Source organism: Stegodyphus dumicola, chromosome 1 (assembly GCF_044657685.1).
Source record: "Stegodyphus dumicola isolate Sdum_Otavi_A_Nest chromosome 1, ASM4465768v1".
NCBI classification, from domain to species: domain Eukaryota; kingdom Metazoa; phylum Arthropoda; class Arachnida; order Araneae; family Eresidae; genus Stegodyphus; species Stegodyphus dumicola.
The window spans coordinates 154,103,771-154,123,715 of NC_140768.1; the positions used below are offsets into that span (position 1 = coordinate 154,103,771).

General features: G+C 33.1%; 1 protein-coding gene across 2 annotated transcripts in view; it reads left to right on the forward strand.

Moving 5' to 3' along the window:
* LOC118181164 (nose resistant to fluoxetine protein 6-like) overlaps nucleotides 1–19,945 on the forward strand; it is a 71,184-nt gene that overhangs the window by 8,144 nt on the left and 43,095 nt on the right. For both annotated transcript variants that reach the window (XM_035350239.2, XM_035350238.2), the window contains exons 2-5: nucleotides 2,124–2,341; nucleotides 6,998–7,112; nucleotides 9,322–9,409; nucleotides 12,483–12,568. In XM_035350239.2, coding sequence (XP_035206130.2) covers nucleotides 2,124–2,341; nucleotides 6,998–7,112; nucleotides 9,322–9,409; nucleotides 12,483–12,568 — 507 coding nt within the window. The remainder of the gene's footprint in view (nucleotides 1–2,123; nucleotides 2,342–6,997; nucleotides 7,113–9,321; nucleotides 9,410–12,482; nucleotides 12,569–19,945) is intronic.

The window sequence follows — 19,945 nt, forward strand, 5'->3', positions numbered from 1 at the left end:
TTGCCCCCTCCGAACGCCACGCATGGAGTCATCGGGTTCATTTTGGCGAAAGAAACTACAGAAATGACTAATAATTTCGCTGGTATTCGAGCTGCGGACTCCCAGTGCTAACCGAACATTCTTCAAATCACACCACGAAGGCACGAGTTAGGGAGAAAGAAAAATGACCTGCATTCTCCCTCACTTAAACGGCGACAGAGGTACGATATTTTAGTTTGGGCCATACTTATCATTAGATCTGTTTTGGAACAGGAAATAGGAAAAAGATTGGAATTCAGAACTTCGCCGAAATTCGAACTCTGGGCTTTCCGACTGCCAGTTGGAAGTATTTTCTCCACGAAGAAGAAAAGGGAAAATTCCTTACAGTTTCCAAAACGGACTTAAATATCTATTGGGGACACATGTCTTTTAATGTCATCTAGCAGTCCGCGTAGATGTTGCAATAGTGGCTTATGCGCATAATCAAGAAAGCGTAGCAAATCTTCAAACCTTTGGACTTAGCAACTGAATGGTAGTTGCACGTGGTAAGAACCTTAGGAACAATTGGCAGCGAATTGGTATTTGAAAGCATTTCTATAACATTTTATTAAACAAAGTGTTTACTATAATTTTCATAATCACTTTTCTAAAACTTGAGATATTCATTACTGTTTCTCATCTTTTTTACAATGGCTCCCTACAGTCTTTTAGCAATATATTTTTATCATTTGTACAGCGTAATATTTTAGTCTAATTATCTTGAATTTGATTCCTTTATCAAAGGAAATCGCCTTTTCTATCCATTGTTATTTTCTGTGTTGTTTACAGCGAAGCTCATCAGATCTATATTTATATGTGAAGGCTTGGTTAATTTAGTAAACCAACGCAACTTGAGGGCTATCTCTCTGCGCGGAGGGAAAACTGACTCGTATCCATGTTGGTGTCCGCCTAAAGCATCGGGACAAAAAACATCGCGGATAAAAACATTAGAGGAAAAACAACGCAGGGCGAAAACATCGTCGTACAAATAATGGCGGCAGAAAAGAAAACAAGGGAAAAACCTTGCAGTTCTAAAATATCGTAGTTGAAAATATCGTGATAAAAAATAAACTACCTACAAATTATCGCCTGACGATAACATCGCAGGTATGCATTTTCAGGCTTTAAAAGTTGTAAATGTATATTCATTTGCGAGGGCTGGGAGGAATGACCTATATATTTTATATTTTTGGGAAAAAAAAAAAACTAATACATTTTTCTTAAAAAAAAAAGCAAGAAGAAAACTTAAGCACTCAAAAACTGGAGTAGAAAATTAATGCTACACATAACTGTTAGTAGAATTTTAAACTTACGTAGTTAACTATTAAAGATCACAATCTAATTGATCTCTTTTATAAAGCAGTATTGGTAGTTTTTCTGAAAAAATATAGTCTAAAAAAAGAATGGGAAAGGAAGGATAAGTAACTTGTAGAGACATTAGGTATTTTTGGAAGCAGTAAAGATGAAAATATGCAACGACTTCGCCGGGAATCGAACCGCGGACCTCTCAATTACGCGCTGAGCGTGCAGACCACTACACCACGAAGGCTCGCTAAGAAGGCGAGAGAAATACGATATAAACTGCATGACGTTACCTATAATAAAACTGTTTAGTGAAATTGTAAAATAATATTCCTTCACTTTGTTTATCTGATATTTTTTACTTCCTTGTACAAAGTAAAGGAAGTATTGTAATCGCGAAAATTTTCGGGTATCATATTTCAACGAAAATATCCATTTTGACAGCTATCGAATGCAATTTAACGATTTTTTTTTTGCCTGACATCTGGATGTAAGGATTACCTATCATAGCTTTAGAATCGAGAAACTATGAGTTTCATGGCGCTTTTTGATAACTAGATACGAACAATTTCCGTTTGATAAAAGACAAACATAGCCTTCCATCCATTGTTTCTTTTAACCAGCAGACGATAACTTAAGACTTTCAAAAATATAGTTGCAGTTAAAAGAAAATTTCAAGCTGACGATTTTTTATAGAACAGCCAAATTGTCTAAAATATGTGCGAATGAATAGCCTATGTAAAAGCAGTTCGCAGATGCAGAATAACATCAGTTTTTTCTTACTTTATGAAATGTCTTTGCAGTGCTGGATGCAACATCTAAATTACCTCCCGGGATCCTGATGGGAACGATGGCAGATTTCGGATCTTTTGATGAATGTCTCGATATTGAAGTACGACAGAAAAATGGACAGCTGGCCTTCAGAGGGAGCTCTTGTGCTGTGGAGGCTAAACCTCCCCTACCACCGAAATTGGGGAACTTTTCTCTTGCTAACGTCCAAGTAGCTGATCCAGAAGACACGGTAAGAAGTAACATCCCAAGCTTGATGATTGTATTTACACAACTGCAATTAATATAGTTTAATGTAGGAGCAATCAAAACATTGTTACATGGGATTCTATATCTTATTTGTATTCTTAAAATTCAAAATCTAAATTATCTCTGTGCCCTACATTCTAGTCGTGTTTAGAAAATAATATAGTTCTATGCAAGGCTTAATTTCCAAAGTAGAAGTGCCAGAGCTCTGTGAGAGACCGTAAGGAAAAGAAACAAAACCAAAAGCAAAGGAAAAAAAACTAAGAGTATTAATAATTAAAATAATAATAAAAAAAATCTGAAGGCTTTCAGATTTTATATTACGCTCAAAGGGGCGTTTTGTTACTGCCGTAAATTGATTGAACTTGCCTTCGACATTTGGGTGGAGGGCTTTTCTCTCCTTAAAAATATCAGACTCCGTTCAGGGTTTACTTTCTAGGGAAAAAACAAGGATGTTAACAGAAGTTAGCACCGATTGATTTTTAAGGCTTATTTGTTATTCAAATAAAACTTTCGGGATCAAAAGAATTTTCTGCTGAAATTGTGGTTCAGTTACATAAATGAAGAATTAAAAATTACATTTTATCTGAAATATAGAAAAGTACCAAAGCTGAGCTTCGGTGCAGTTAAAGCTCTAAAGTTTATAAAAACATAAAAAAAGTTAAAGATACTGATATATAAATGTATGCCGCCCAGACGGTTATTGACTCTGACTGCCGTGTCAAAGGACCTGAGTTCGAATCCTGGATAAGGCATGGATGTAAACTTTCTGTTCCGGTGGCCCACCTGTTAGGTGCCTTCAGAATAGAGTGACCACTTCTTCCACCCTTAGTAGTGACGAAAGCCTATTATGCCTAATGCCCACCATTGGAAAAGATAAACATAAAAACTAAAATTTATAACAAAATGGATTAATGAAAGGAAATTGCAAATATGTGAAAGAATAATGAAAGGAAATTGCAAAATAGTTAGGTATGTAACTTAACTCATATGGGATTAAACAGGAAAAAAATTCAGAAATTTTCCTTTACTTTTATAAGGTATTTCTCCCGCCTTCGTGGTGTAGTGGTTCTGCAAGCTGGGCCGGTATTCCAGAGCGCCGTGGTTCGATTCCCGGCGTAGGCGATTGCTCATTTTTCATCTTGCCTGCTTCCAAAAAATGCCTAATGTCTCTACAATGGCGCCGAAACTAAAAGAGTGTTGGATTCTCCACACCCAGGATTTGGCGATTGGGTCCCCTAATGGCGACTGGTCTAAAAACCCCAGTCGCCTTTTAAAAATGGGAGTATATAAGGTATTTCTTCCGCTTTCCTAGCGTGCCTTTGGTGTAGTGGTCTGGCCTGTATTTCAGAAGTCCGAGGTTCGATTCCCGGCGAAGGCAGTTGTTCATTTTCATCTCTCCGGCTTTTCCAATTAACCTAATGTCTCTACACTTTAAAAACCAAAAACAGAAAGGAGTACTTAAAATAAATAACATCAACTAACAATAGAATTACAGCTATGTTTCTAAATAGAACAGATATAACATAATTGCATTGACTGTATTTCGAGATCTTGTCAACTCAACGATTTTTAGGAATTTTTAAAAAATTTTTAGTAATATAATAAATAGCTAAAATTAGTAATGATGTTAAAAATTGATTTGAAACATGTGAAAAAAATGCCTCCATGCCCTGTTAAGCGTAAGATAGCCTAGATGCAGCAAACAAATCTTTATTAATTTTCATTATTTTGATGTTATTTATTTTGATATTAACGATAGTCTTTATTTAATACCCTATTATTGAAGAAGGAAGAACCTGCATGTATGTATATGTGAATATTTCTCGCATTGTGGCAAAATGGCGGCACTTAGAACCACTAAACTTGAAACACATATAGTCGTCTACCCGGGCATGCGCACTTTGAAGCCCGAATTTCGAAATTTTTTAAATTTATTTTCTTTTTGTACGAGTATCATGAATTTTTGATTAATAAATTCGATGGTTTAGAAGTCACTGCTCGAAATAAAACATTTCTACCTTCATCGTGATTAAAGGATTTTGAAAAATGGGCTGCCATTTGGAAAAGATATTTAAATTTCAGATTTAATCAACATATTAGGTTATTTCAAAGCAAAGTGTTGCCATTCCCGGAAATAAAATATTCTCTTTTTCCACTCTCCAATGTGTTGCCATTTAGTAAAACGTAGGATATTTAATTTTCAAATTTATTCCCTCTGTTATGCGGTAATAGCTAAGCGATTTAAAAGTAGTAAACGCAGTTCTTAAAAATATTTGTTTTTCACACTTAAATCGGAATTATTTAAGTCAAAAGTTAACTTAATTTATTATATATCTGATTAAAAACATTAAAATAATAGCATGAAATTACACTACCTGGAATCATTATATATATTTTCTTTCCTATAATATCTTTATTAGGTGACTAGCCATACTAGTGACTAGTTTTAATAAAGAAATAAATCAAACATACAGTCACATTCTATATATTGCTCAAATACTTTATTACTTTTATTATTTTCAAAAAAAACCCACGATTAACTAAAGTTCGCACACAACAGTTAATCTATTGTACTTTACGTTTCTTTAATTGTTAAAAAAATTTCACATTTCTCGCAACAATAAATTATTAAAAAGGAAAGTAAAGGTGAATGCCCTACATAATAGTTAACTGTCGCGTGACTTTTCACACACCTTCTTTTTCTTTCCTTGTCACGTTTTTTTCTCCCCTTGACCTTTGGATCCGAGAGGGAAAACAGTTTTCTAGAAAATCTGGGTCTTAGAAAGTGTCGAAGAGTGAACGATTTTCCAGTAACGTGACTTGAATGAAAAACATTTCAAATTATTCTAAAAAGCAGTATTCATTTAACTTGGATTTTGAACTTACGAGTTTTATCCAAAATCTACTAAGGTCCTACGAGTTTTATCCTACAAACTAAGGTCGCATTTTTATGCAATTTAAAATTGACGTGTGTCTTTTATTTTACTTTCTTGTACGAAGCAAAAGAAGTATTGTAATCGCGAAAAATTTTAGGTATCATATTTCAGCGAAAATATTCATTTTGACCGCTCCCGAATACTTTTGACGATTTTTTTGCGTGATATTTGTACATGCGGACAGAATAAAGGAATTCTCTTTCCCCCCAAAATGAATTGTAAAATAGGTTCAGAAAGGAATTTTTTTTTTTTTTTTTTTTTTGACGTCTGTTCGTGCCTACGTATGTATACAGGGTGATTCTAAATAACTTTTACAAATTAAAAGGGATGATAGTACTCATCCAGATGAGCAATAATTACCATAGAACACAGGATCGGATTCCACTCTGAGAGGCAGAAAAGAAGAATATTAGAATTCCACCCTGAACTTACAACAGTGTTGGAAAAGCGAATGAACGAGACCAAATGTTGCACAATCAGTTTAGTGATAAACTCACAGAGAGTGCACAAAACGGATAAAACCAAAAACTTGACGTTCGAGCGCTAATTCGAGCGCAGACTTTGATGGTAAACACTCAAATGCACATCTTCGGTTGGAAAAGTCTCAACCTCGCAAACGATCGCAACAAGTTAATTTTGTAGTCAATATTATCAACAAACTTTAACGAATATTATTATATATATTATCAACAAACTTTAACGTCCGCTGCATGCCGAGATTAGTATGAAAATCTCATGCTGAGTTCCGGCTGTCAGAACTTCGTGTCCCATAGAAGGGCGCTTCAAGTAGAAATCAGCAGAGAAAGTCCAGGAAGACATCATAGAATATGGCTAAGAGAAAAACAACTGCTACCTTGATACTTAATATCAAGGTAGTTTTCTCCCTAATAGATAATTTTCCCCTAATAATTTAAATAATTAACTTGTTTCAATCATTTGCGAGGTTGAGACCTTGCCAACCAAAGATGTGCATTTGAGTTTTAGCCATCAAAGTGTCAGTTCGAATGAACACTCGAACGCCAAGTTTTCGGTTTTATCCGTTTTGTGCACTCTCTGTGAGTTTGTCAAACTGATTATGGAACATTTGGTCTCGTTCATTCTCTCTTCCAACACTGTTAAAAGTTCAGACTGGAATTATAATATTCTTCTTTTCTGCCTTTCAGAGTGGAATGAGACCCTATGTTCTATGGTAGTTATTGCTCATCTGGACGAGCACTATCACACCTCTTAATTTGTAAAAGTAATTTAGAATCATCGTGCACGTCTCGCATAGCTCAAAAACGACTAGTTGTACAACGTTGAAACTCCTTTCTCAAGTTCCAGTTAATTATTTTATGCCTTCAGTTTATCTACATGCAATAATTAGAGAATTACAAACAATTTAAAAATGTAAGTCTCGCTAGTCCTAACATGGCGGCTATATTTACATTTGAAGCTCATGGTAGTCGGTTAAGTCAGGTAGCACTCAAAGTTATGGAATAAAATATTTTTATCTCCAGGACACGAGACTGTTTTTTTTTGGAAATTCTAAAGATATACTGTTTTCACATATTTTTAGTCGAAATGCTCTCGAAACGTGTACGTGTGTGTAAATGAAAGAAACATCCCTTTGGGCGTAATATAAAATCTGAAAGCTTTCAAATTAAAAAAAAAATATTGTTTATGTTTATTTTATTTATTTATTTATTGTTTGTTTATTTTAGTTTGGTGCCCAATTTCATGCAGCCTACGAAGCACTTCATGCCAAAGCTCTTAGGTTAATTGTTTGTTTGCCGTCTGCTTGCTCAGTTGAAGATGTGCAGCATATTGCTGACAAAGGTAATTATATTTTTAACGGTGAAATGATTCATTTAAGTATTTTATGGCAATTGTTTCATTACCAAATATATCTAACTGTACTTTTTTTTTGGCTGCCGAAGTTTCCGACTCTGTTATACAGGAATTTGGAATGGTTTACAAAGAATGATCTTACAAAGAATGATCTTACAAAGAAAGGTTTACAAAGAATGATATCATAAATTAAATAACTGAAAAAAATGTTACATTTCTTTTCTTTCATTGTAGTCTCATTTTTTTATAATATTGGCATTGGAATCAAATTTTCTTACAGTTCTCTAAAGTCTTTTGTGGAGGCAAGGCTGGATTTTTTTTTTTTTTTTTTTTTTTTTTTTGAATGTTAGCGTCTCTAGCGTCTCTCATTTTTACACTAAATCTCTGTTCTCCATCTTGTAGTTCACTCCTATTTTTTAAATAAAAGTTGAAGGTTATAAGGTATTACTCCCGCTTTCTTAGCATGCCTTCGTAGTGTAGTGGACAGCACGCTGGGCGCGTATTCGAGAGGTCCGTGGTTCGAATCCCGGTGAGGCGAGGGCGTTGCTCATTTTTCATCACTCCTGCTTCTAAATGGCCTAATGTCTTTACAAGATGATTTTACAAATAGTGCTTTCAACACATTTGGTAGATCTGCTCAAGTTAGAAGCATACCTTTATGAGGTAAAATACATTAAATTTTGTTTTTAAAACTGTTTTAAAATGTTCTTTTATAAGTTTCATGTTTGAAGTGATTTTTTGTTCAGGTTTCGGTTTCATACAGTTTGGCTTTGTCTGGTGTTCTGGAATTGTTCTGTTTTTATTTTTGGATTGAGGACTAAAATTTCCGCATGTTTTTTGAAGTTTTTTCGGTGATGTCATTTGATACAGTGATAGTTTGTGCTTTTTGAAGTTCTGAAAAAAGAGAGAGAGAAGAGAGATATAATTTTGTATGTCCCGTTCTGCATTGGGCCGGTTAACGAAATTTTTCATGTTTCGAAAGTACGACTTAGAATACGTATTACATTTATACACAGTATTGTTCTAACATAGGTATTTTGACACAAAAACGGACTTTTTCTGAAATGACGTACCTATATTTTTCCATATTTCGATTTTACTACTGAAACTAGGCCAAAGTAAAAGTCGCATGAGTAGTTTTCAAAAATTAGCTCTCAAAAAATTTTAATTTTGAGAATGTTAATTGAATGAAATATATATTTATTAATATATCATTTTTTTCTTAAATTTACTTTATTCCCTCTTTCACAATTGGAAATTTAGTTTAAATCCAAATAAAATTCGCATTTTTGTTTCTAATTCATTTTGAAAATTTGTATTTTTTAGAAATTTTTATAAATGTTTGGAAACATTTTTTTCTGTTATAGCCTACAAACGTTTTACTATCACCTTAAATTAAATGTATTTCTAAGCATACCTGCAAAAACAGAATTTTTATTCAAAATTTCCAAAGATATACGTGAATTTATAGTATATTGGAGCGTTTTGATATTTGACTTGTTTGTTATAAGCGATAATAACCCAAAACGTGGTTTATGCACTTTGTTCAAGTTATTTGAAAGAATGCACCTATTTTCCCCCTCGTGCGCAATGAAAGGAAAAGGAAAATAGGTTACCATCAATTCAGAATGTCGTTAAGTCAATTATTCTGGACGCAAACTGGAAAAAGTGCGCCAAGACAAATTTTTAAATTTCTCCGTAAGTTTCTCATCAATTTTACAAAATTTAATATTTAGGCATAATTTGATTCGTAGAAACGTTATTAAGTTTCTACAAATCAAATTATGTCCGTATATCATTTCAAAAAAGTCCGATTTTGAAAAAAAGGCATACATAAATCTAATACATGTCTTAATTTGCGCTTTCGAGGCATGGAAAACTCAAGTTACATTTCGTCAATGGGACCAGTGGAACGAGAGGTACAGAACTGCCCCCTGTTCTTGTTCGTGTGCAGAGTGTACACTGCTTTAACATAATTTGGCTGTTGCACGTTTTTGAAGCAATAATAGCTATAATATTAATCACATATTTAAAAAACAATCTCATTTTACATTAGTGACAATTTCGCTATTTTTATTTTTAGAAAAGGTGATTTTGATTTAAACTGTGTATATAAATATATAGTGAGCAATGATTGTGTTTGCTTGCTTACTTGTTAGACTATTCGCTCTGTATGAATACAATATTTTATTTTTAGTGGCCAATGCAACTGATTTTCAGCTTAAAATACCCAAATGTTATACCAAAGAAGCCTCCAAACTGGAGCCTATCCACGTCGCTGTGATGTAAGTTGTTTGTATTAATTTGTTTACATTATTTCATGGAGAAAGCCATAACTTTCTAACTCTCTTTCATAGAAAACGTGATAAGTTTAATTAGTTTCAAGAATTTAATATTAAGACTTTCAGACTGTTCAGTTTGAAGAACGTGGACACTGAAGCAGTCGTTAGATTTTGTTGAGAGACAAACGCACTTAAATCAATGACTATGGATATGACGATTAGTGTAAAAACAGATATTTAAGCACTTTGTTGAAAATCGAATGCAGGTACTCCACTTTCTAGATTATCCTTGAGGCAGTGTAGCTTGCTGCATTCTGACAAGCAGATGGACATGACTGCATGGATGTCCACTTGAAAAAGTTCGCAACTTTCGATATTCCTGTGTCCTCTTTGAAATTACGTTTTCATGGATGGTGAAAACCTCCTTCTTTGTCTTGCTCTAATAGAGATCTCTCTATTTAAACTGTATTAGGAGATTCGAGACAACATGAGACATTCTTCGCAGGATTTTAAATTTAGTTCTTTGTATTTAAAATTTTATTGTATAAATTCTGGTTCTGATATTGGATTCTACCTTCATGTTTACTAGCTGGATTTTACTTGCATCTCATCACCCAAAGATAAGTTTCTAAAGATAATTTGTGCATAGGAAATAAAATAATAAATAATAATAATAAATAAAAAATTTCACAAAAAACATTTCTAAGGCTGTTTGGCTTTGCAGTAGTTACCTTGAAAGCAATAACATTCGAAAAAGTATGTTTGATACATCATTCCTGATATTCATCCTGGTGGCATTACTATGTTGCTTACTGGTTACTTGCCATAGACTGACCATTCTGTCGTTTAGGATTATGTATCATATACTGGCTGTAACATCGTAGATTGACCATAATGTCGTTTAGGAATATTTGCTATAGACTAGCCATAATGTCTTTTAGGATTATTTGCCACTGACTGGTCATTGCATCATAGATGACTTACTATAGTGTCGTTAAGGATAATTAACCATAACTTGGGTATAATGTCATAAGACTGGTCATAGTGTCGTTTAGGATGGCTTATTTTATCGTAGGCTGGCCATAGTGTGGTTTAGATTTATTTACCTCTGACTAACCATTATATCGTAGACTTACTATAGTGTCGTTTAGGATAATTTGTCATACATTGTCATACAAATATGGTCAAAGTGTCATAGAGTAACCGCACTGTCGTTTAGGATTATTTATCATGGACTGGCCAAAGTAGGGTTTAGGGTTATTTACAACTGACTAGCCATACCATCAAAAACTTACCATAGTTTATTTTACGATAATTTGCCATAGGCAGCTCATAATATATAGACTGGCCACAGTGTTTGTCACATATTTGTCATAAGATTATTTGTCACAGATTGGCCATAGTGTTCTTTAGGATTATTTACTACTGACTATCCATAGCATTGTAGACGAAAGTGGAGTACCATAATATATTTTAGGATAATTTGTCATACATTGGTCGTAGTGTCATAGACTAGCCATAGTGTCGTTTAGGGTTATTTGTTGTAGACTGGCCATAGTGTGGTTTACGATTGTTTGTCATAGATTGGCCAGTATCTTTTAGGATTATTTACCACTGACTAGCCATAGCATCATAGACTTACCATAGCGTCGTTTAGGATAATTTGCCATACACTGGACATAGTGCCATAGACTGGCTCAGTGTCATTTTGGATTATTTTTCCAAAGACTGGCCATAGCGTGGTTTAGAATTATTTACCATAGACTAGCCATAGCATCATAGATTTAGTATAATTTAGGATAATTTTCCATACGCAGGTCATAGTGTCATAGGCTGGCACAGTGTGAATTAGGATTATTTTGTCAAAAACTGGCCATAGCGTGGTTTAGAATTATTTACCACTGAGTAACCATAGTGTCATTTAAGATAATTTGCCATACGCTGTTCATAGTGTCTGGCCACAGTGTCATTTCGGATTATTTGTCATAGAATGGCCATAGTATGATTATTTATCATACTATGGCCATAGTATGATTAATATGCCATAGTATACTATGGCCATAGTATGATTATTTATCTAGGATTATTTATCATAGACTGACCTTAGTATGGTCTAGGATTATTTAACTGTCATTGTCTCGGATTACGCTGACTTCTAAAAGCTAACATGCAATGGTAAAATTAACAGAAATAAAAAGTAAAGCTTTGATTAAACACATACAAATATTTATACAAGTTTATTTATATATATATGTTGTGTGTGTGTATTTTTTTAATCTTACATATAATATATATATATATATATATATATGTGTAAGTTTAAAAACATGTAAATAAAAAATTTAACTTTAAGTTGCAATAGTCCCTTAACTAATTTGGTTATTTCAACTTTCTGTCCTAAAAATAGTAACTGTTTGTAATAAATTTCTCTAAACTGCGTCATTTCAAAATTAATCGCTGTCGTGTGGTTTTTCACATAAATCGAATGACGCATATAGTTATAAAACCCTTTAATTAATAATTTCTGGTTTAGGAATCGAAACTTTAACAACGAATAGGATTAATTCGAATTAAAACTGATGTGTATTTGTCACCTGCTAGAATTTAAAATTTTTTACGAGAATTATTGTATGCATTTATAACTGTTGAATTTGTCTAGGATTTTGAGGGCCTCTTTAGATTGCTGTTATTTTAGGGCGAATATCCAATTCTTGAATTGCCCTCTATAGTTCAGATCTCCGCCTTCTCTCGATCCGAAAAGCAAATGGCTAAATTGCTTTTGTTATTAATTTGCAATAAATTAATTTAAAACACAATTCCATTTCTTTTCGCTGAAATATAAAAGCATGGCTCCAACTATGCTAAAATTACCTATCACGCCGTTTAATCAACCAATGGCCATATTTTATTATGTGATTAATATCTTTGTTTTTTATGTCGTAGCTTTTAAACGTCTTTTTGGGCCAATAAATTATTTTCATATAAATCAATTAAACGTGTATTAGGTTAAGATTTTTATTTCTAACATAAATTGACCATTTTATTTGCAGTGCAAAATAATACCCTTTCATTACAGAATAACTATAGTGATCCTTTTCGTTCTTTCCGTTGCGGGAAGTGTTCTGGAACATCGATCGAAGAAAGCAGAAACCGAAAGACAAAGTAAGCATGCTATATTAATTTTCTCCCTTTATTTTGAGTAACTTTATTGCGACAAATAGAATTCTATATTTACGTCTAATATTAAAATTTTAAATAAGCGAAACTTATTTTTTGATTCTAGAAAACTTATTCAGCCAACTATAGCGATCATCTATTTCTTCGCAAACCGAAATAGCATTCGTCCAAATTAATAAACATATATGACTATAAATATGTATTAAAAAGATACAAAGTTTTACGCGTTTCAAGACGCTCCCATATGTGCACTATTAGTTGCGCAACAGACATCAATATGATATTCAATCTCCCTCTGTGTGTTGTGAAGCATCTGTGAAGTTTTCAGTTCGACGTTTCAGGTGGCAGATGTCAGTAATATTTCCAATGTTCACGATGTTTTTAATGCATCCCATTTGTGGAAAGAGAGAATTTTCCATCATTTAACCTGATAAATGTTTCCGGTTATGCTGGGCTCTGTGAAGGAGGAAGTCCCAACAACGCGATTGTACAACAAGCTACACCAAACATTCAGTTTTTGGAGAACCACAAATGTATAGGTGGGTGTTTCTGTCGCCTGATATGATCCCCGAATGCAACAGTTATGACGATTGACACACCCATTGATATGAAACATCGCCTCATTTGTGAAAAGAGGACGATTTAAGAAGCTTTCGTCATCATCAAGTCTTAACATCATAGACGTAGCAAATCCAACTCGCTTTTAGGTTTTACTTCAGGCTCGTATCAAGCTAAATATTGTAGGTCCTAAAGTCGTAAACGTTTATGAAGCATGCTTTGAATCGTAGTTTTCGGAATACCCAATTCTAAAATTCGATGAGCAATATACCTTTTAGGACATCTAAAATAGGACTGCCTTATGCGTTCGACATTTTCTTCTGAAGTGCGTGGTCGTTCTGGAGATGCACCTTTTGCTAAGCTTCCAGTTTGAAATTTTTATCTATCGATTCAAAGCTTTATCATTTGGAGATTTGTCTCCAGATGATAAAGCCGATATAATGATTGCATTGATACAATTGATTTAACTTCTGCATACCACAACACAAATTGCGCTTTTTGTTGCTCAGTCCACACGAATGCAGACTAGAAGAATAGAGAACCGCTCACTGCGTCACTATCAACGCCACCTATGATACGACTAGCAACCCCATCTATACTAATGAGCAGAGGAAAAAAAAAATATATTTCACAACCTTTCAATTCAAGAATAATTTCCGCACATTTATGATTAAATTTTTGATAAGGTTGCAAAATCCCGGCGTTCGTTTTCGTATTTTCATTTACAAAATGGATTTACTAGAATTATGCAACTTACCTTTCAAACGTTTTAGGGCTAAGTTCGTGAAAGATCGAAAGTTGAAGAAAACTGCATTCTTACTTTTTAGAAAACGCTAAATTATCTTCCAAAATCTTTCCAATAGGTATTCTAAAAATATTCAGTTCGCTGCCTCTCTCTCCGAAACAATGTCCCCGTGAATTACTCTTTTAATAAAAAAATCTGATGTGTACACCACATTACTTCCTTGTACGGAATATTAAATTATACGCATTTTTTCTTGCATTTCGTTCAAACGTATTGGATTGAATTAAATCTTCTTCGCCGACAGCGCATAAACCGCAATAGAAAAAATGCATTCTTTAAAATTCACTCTATTTGTTTACCATAGCGACACTCTGGCGCTAGGTTCACTTAACAGTATTATATTTCGTTCATATTATAACTCAGAATGCACAAAATTTGTATCATTTAAAGAATTATCTAATCTTTGCCACATGTTCTATTCAAATACTATAACAAAGCTAGAACGATGTATAAAAGAAATTAAGCAAACAAAACAAAAAAGAAGCAGTTTTTCACAAACGATTGAGTATTTGACATTCAATTAATTCAGTTCTCACTTCGCGACACGGCAAAAATACATAAAAACTTAAAATATTTGTATTAAAAATTACTATTTATTAAAAATTAAATTACTAATTATTAAAAATTAAGTAAATCTTAAACACTTATTTCCTCGAAAAAATTCCAGAAAGGATTTAAAATGATTTAAATCGCAATAATAAATGAAGGCGTTTATCTTTGTTGTTGCGAAGCTACGGTTCTCTAGATTGGCAACAAATTCACTACTGTGCTGTTTCAAATGTAAACAAGCAATGGCCGCCATCAAAAAAATTATTAGGCTTAGCGGCACTTAAACAACTTTTAAATTGTTGATAATTCTAAAAATATTGCATACAGATTTACTAAAGGCATAAAAACCTTAACCGGAAGATAAGAACAACATAATTCAATCATTTTTAAAGCAAAAAATGTACAATTTACAAACATATAAGAGTAAAGAAACTGAGATCACTGAGCCGGGTAACAGAGTGGATATATTTATAAATATATTTATATACGTTTGGTGCGGCCGATTGAAACCAAAATACGAGGTGCACATCTACATGTTATAGTAGCCCTATATACAAAATTTCAACGTTCTGAGGCTATTCGTTTTTGAGTTATGCGAGATACGTACGTACGTACGTGCATACGTTCGTACAGACGCCACGAAAAATTCTCTTCAGAATTCATTCTAAAGCAGTTTTTAAATTTTTTTAGAGGAAAAGAGTCCTTTGTTCTGTCCTTGCGTTACAGATATCACGCAAAAACATAGTGAAATTGCATTTGAAAGCGGGCAAAATGTATATTTTCGTTGAAATATGCTGCCTGAAGCTTTTCACGATTACAATACTTCCTTTTTATTTCGTACAAGGAAGTAAAAAAAAGGTCACCAACATGTTTCTGAAGCAGAAATTCCGCCTGCTTTAGTGAATCTTCTTCAACCAAAGCAGATAACTGCAGTTTTATCTCAAGATGACACGTAAAAAATATTGTTTCATCTCCAGTTACAAGTTTTTGAATAAATCAGAATTCATGTATTCCCGTTTGTATCAAATCATGATATGTAGAGGCTTGATCTTCTTTCAATTCCATAAGAGCGTATGTTCACTGAATCAAAAAAATGATTAAATGAATAAACAATTATGTCCTTAAGAGGATAATAGTTCAGGAAAATGAATTCGAGGTGTCATAGCAATAACACTGTCTTGCATTTGCAAGTCAATGATCTCTGGAAAGTTTGCTGAGATGTGTTGAAAGAATGAATCCTAAGACGTTTGAGACTCATTTTGTACTCTTGTAAATTAAATCTTCTTAAAAAACCAGAAGCAAAGCAAATGTTTATAAACTTAATCTATAATTTTACGTGAATTGTTTAGCCCGAATAGGCTATTGGTCTCGAAAATGTATTTTGCGTCGTCCGCTGGACGTCGTAAACGGCGAATTCGTCGTAAACGGCGAATCTCTTTTTTAAATTGTTGCCACCAGATATTATCACCCTGCATTATTTTTTAAGAAATTAATTAATGCAGAATCTGCATAAATTCCTCGTATTGTGAATAGACGACGGCACCTAGGTCCATCAAATTCTGAACAATGTAATCCTCACCCGAACATGTGCACCTGGAAGCCCGAATTTTATATTGCATGTTTTGTCAAACCTGAATGAATTTCTGTTTAAATACTCAGTGATTTGAAAGCGAGCAGTGGCAGTACTGTACGTAATGAGACAGTTTTATCTCCAGCGCGTGAGATTATATATCGGAAATTCTAAAAGCACCTGTTTTTAGATACTTTGGGATTTCGCCGTTGCAAGTAATTTTATGTGGAGCATGTGCGAAGAGCGTGATATTTAATAAATAAAGTTAACATACAAAATAGAAGTAAAAAAGACAGGGAAAGTAAAAGCTTTCCAAGCCATTTGTTTTTTCATCAACTGAGAAAAGACTGAGGTAAAAATAGAAAATTGCATTGTGTGATCTTGCTGTTGAATTTAATTTTATGTTTCGTAAGTGCAAAGAACGAGATATTTAATACACAGAATGTGGAATTAAAAAACAGAATATATATATGGCAGCTCTTAACACTGATTGGAATTTTAAACGTACGCTGCTTGTTAAAATTTTGAAATTTTGCTGTTGAAATGCATCTGGCTTTAGTGCGAAGAAAGTGATGCTTAATACTAAAGCTAAAAAGACAAAACGAAATAGGTTAGCAGGAGTGAAGTGAGTGCAACAGCAGACTGGTAGACTGCGAACTCAGCAAGAACTTAAACTAAATTAACAAATCATTTAGGGCGATCATTAAAATCTGAAACCTTTCAGATTTTTTTATTTGTATTTTTACCCCAAAGGACGTTAGCTCAGCAGGGCTATTAATTTCGTTTAGGCATTTTGCGTTGGTCCCCTGTAAATGTCGGTTCACTTTCAGATAGTTGCTACCAAATATTATTGCCCTGTGTAATATTTAAAGAAATTAAATAATGAAATAAATGTATGTATGTTTCTCGCGTTGTAATAATCTGCGTAAATGTATGTATATTTCTCGCATTGTGATAAAATAGCAGTACCTAAAGCTATCAAATTTTGAATAACGTAATCTTGCACCGAATATTTTAATCTGGAAGCCCTAATTTGGAATTTTAAATTTTTTTGTATTCGATTCATATTGTGTAACACTTTAGGGAATTTTTGATTAACAAACTGAACCATTTCAAAGCGAGGAATGTCAATACTCTATGAATTTTTTTTTATTTCCAGCGCGCAAGACTGTGTATCGTAAATTCTGGAGATATGCTCATTTTAAAATTATTTTGCGATATTGGTGTTGAATTGAATTTTATGTTTTAAGTGCGAAGAACATGATATTTAGTAAATAAAGATAACACACAAAACTTTACAAAAAGTCTCTTTGTGCTTAATGTAAAATCAGAAAGGTTTCAGATTTTTTTTATTTGTATTTTTAGATTTTTGATTAAAATTGCTGAACTTTTTGTTTTTGTGAAATATTCTTTTACAGAAATGTATCCTCTGCAGTTAGCAGCTACAGGTTATGGTTTTATTTATTCATTAAATTTTACGAAATATGAAATAAATAAAAAACATATAACGTCATTTTATGAAAATATTAAATATATTTTTATTTTATAGATCATGCATTTTATTGTTCAAATCAGGGCTTCTTAAAATGTTTTCAGTCGAAACCCCCTTTTTATCACTGAGATTTTATCGCGACCCAGGACCCCATAATATTTACGAAAGTTTTGTGGGACCCCATAAGCATTGCGCAAATCCGACACACGCGTGAGTGAAACTGTCAATTTTTTCACTTGTACTGTAATATACTATTGCAGAAATATCTTACGTTATGACGAATGTCAACAGACTCGTATGAAAAGTGAAATGATGCATTTATGGTGCAATTCGATGGAAAATCTCATTTTGAGACAATTAGCCTCTTTTAGGCTAAAAATTTAAAATTTATTAATAGAATTTATTTAGCATAGAATGTTTTGAATTCACTTCCTACTTAGTAATTTAAAACATAAAGAATGAAGTTAGAAATATTAATTTATGTTAATAATTAGAAATATTAGTGACGATTATTTGGGAAATGTATGTAAGAGCGTAGGAAAAGACTTAAATAGACAGGAAGAAATACTACATTGGGGACGTGAACATATTACCTTGATAAAGACCTTGATACTGACATTAATAAGAGACCTATTCAGAATTTTCGAAACTACCTGAAATTTCCTTACAAAGAATAGAATTTAAAATGGCTACCTTGTAATCGCGGCAGGGGAAATTAACATTTTATGTCCAGTTTTCTTTAAGTGTCTTTCAAATGAAGATAAAAGACTGCGTAATACAAAAATTAGTTAAAATGAATGCCTATATCTGATTTCTATTCTTTCAGTTTTATTACCCCCTAAAAACTTCTCATGAATGCGGCAATTTTCTATAAATTCTTTTGATTATAATTAGTCATCTCAGAAAATTAATCACTTCGTTAACTTATTAAAAAGAAAAGCCTAAGAATAAGTCTTTTAGGAAGCGATTGCATTTAGAACTACGTGTCATAGAATATAATGGCTATAGCAGACACTCCCAAAAGAATGATATTAGAGAAAACGCCGGAAAGCAGCTAAGTATTTGCCACGTTCTGTTCAAGGTCATTACCGACATGAATGAATTTTATTACCGGCTGGGAAGATTTCAATTATAATCAAAATCTGTTGATCGCAGCCTTTAACTGCTGGCATGCAACGCTGAGCATCCTTTCATCCATGAAAACAATGGCTTATCTTTTTTTAAAATTAGCTCTTCCAATTTGATTCCAATTGTAAGAATTAATCAGTTATGTCTTTTTTTTTATAACAATGAAATGTTAGGCTGCCCTTATGTTATTATTTGCAGCTGCATACATAGTTGTTAAGCTCGGCTAAAGAAATACTGTGTTTATCTCTCATGTTAAAAAGAAAACTCTTTTCTGATTATTGTTGTTTTTTTAAATATTTAACTGGTTTCTTCTTCTCTACTATTTAAGGAAACAGACGCCTCATGAAGTTTAAAGAAGTATGAAGTTTTTGCTTCTTTGTTCGAAGTACAGAAAGTACTGTAATTGTAATTTCGGGTGTCATATTTAAATGAAAATATCCATTTTGCCCGTTCTCGAATGTATTTTCGTTGCAATCCGCTGCACCAGACGTATTTCCCACCCTGATATCCGGCATTGTCAGCTTAGTATTTTTATTCTTACATATTGGTAAACGGTGCCTTTTTTGCTTTGAAAGAGGTTGAATTATGTTGTCCTTATGTTCCGGTTAAGGATTTTATACCTTTAGTTGATTAGCATGCAATAGTTGTAGAATTATCAAAAACTTTAAAAGTTTAAATGGCGCTAGGCCTAACGATGGAGCCATTTTTTAACATTTGAAAATCTTAGTAGAAAAGTGAATTAAATCAGATGGTGCACCTACTTTAGAGTCTGTTCTGCCCCGTGGGACCGAAAGTTAACTTTCAATTTTGTGCGTTGAAAATTTTGTCTTCCTGAGCGATGGCCTAATTGCTTGTTTTGGTGTACAAACTTTAATATTAATTGTAAAAAAATATTTTAATTGTTCTTAACTGTATTTGTTGTTTCAGGGATTTCTGTATTTTACAATATTTAATGAAGATGTTGTGAGTTTTTTATGAGTTTCTAACCTTGCCGCTAAATGAGTATTGATTTGAACGAATGAGAAATGTATCTATAATGAAATTAGAGGAAATAAGTTTACAGACAGCAAAAATGCGTATAATTTAATAGGCCGTACAAGAAAGTGATGTGGTGTTCAAATCAGATATTTTAATTTTCAGATAAACAGTGCATAACACGAGTATATAAGTACTATCCTGAAATTAGGGAGCATTTTGTAATATGCCAAAGAACAAAGGGACAAAGTCTCTGTTAAAAATGCTTTTATTAATATGTCTTAT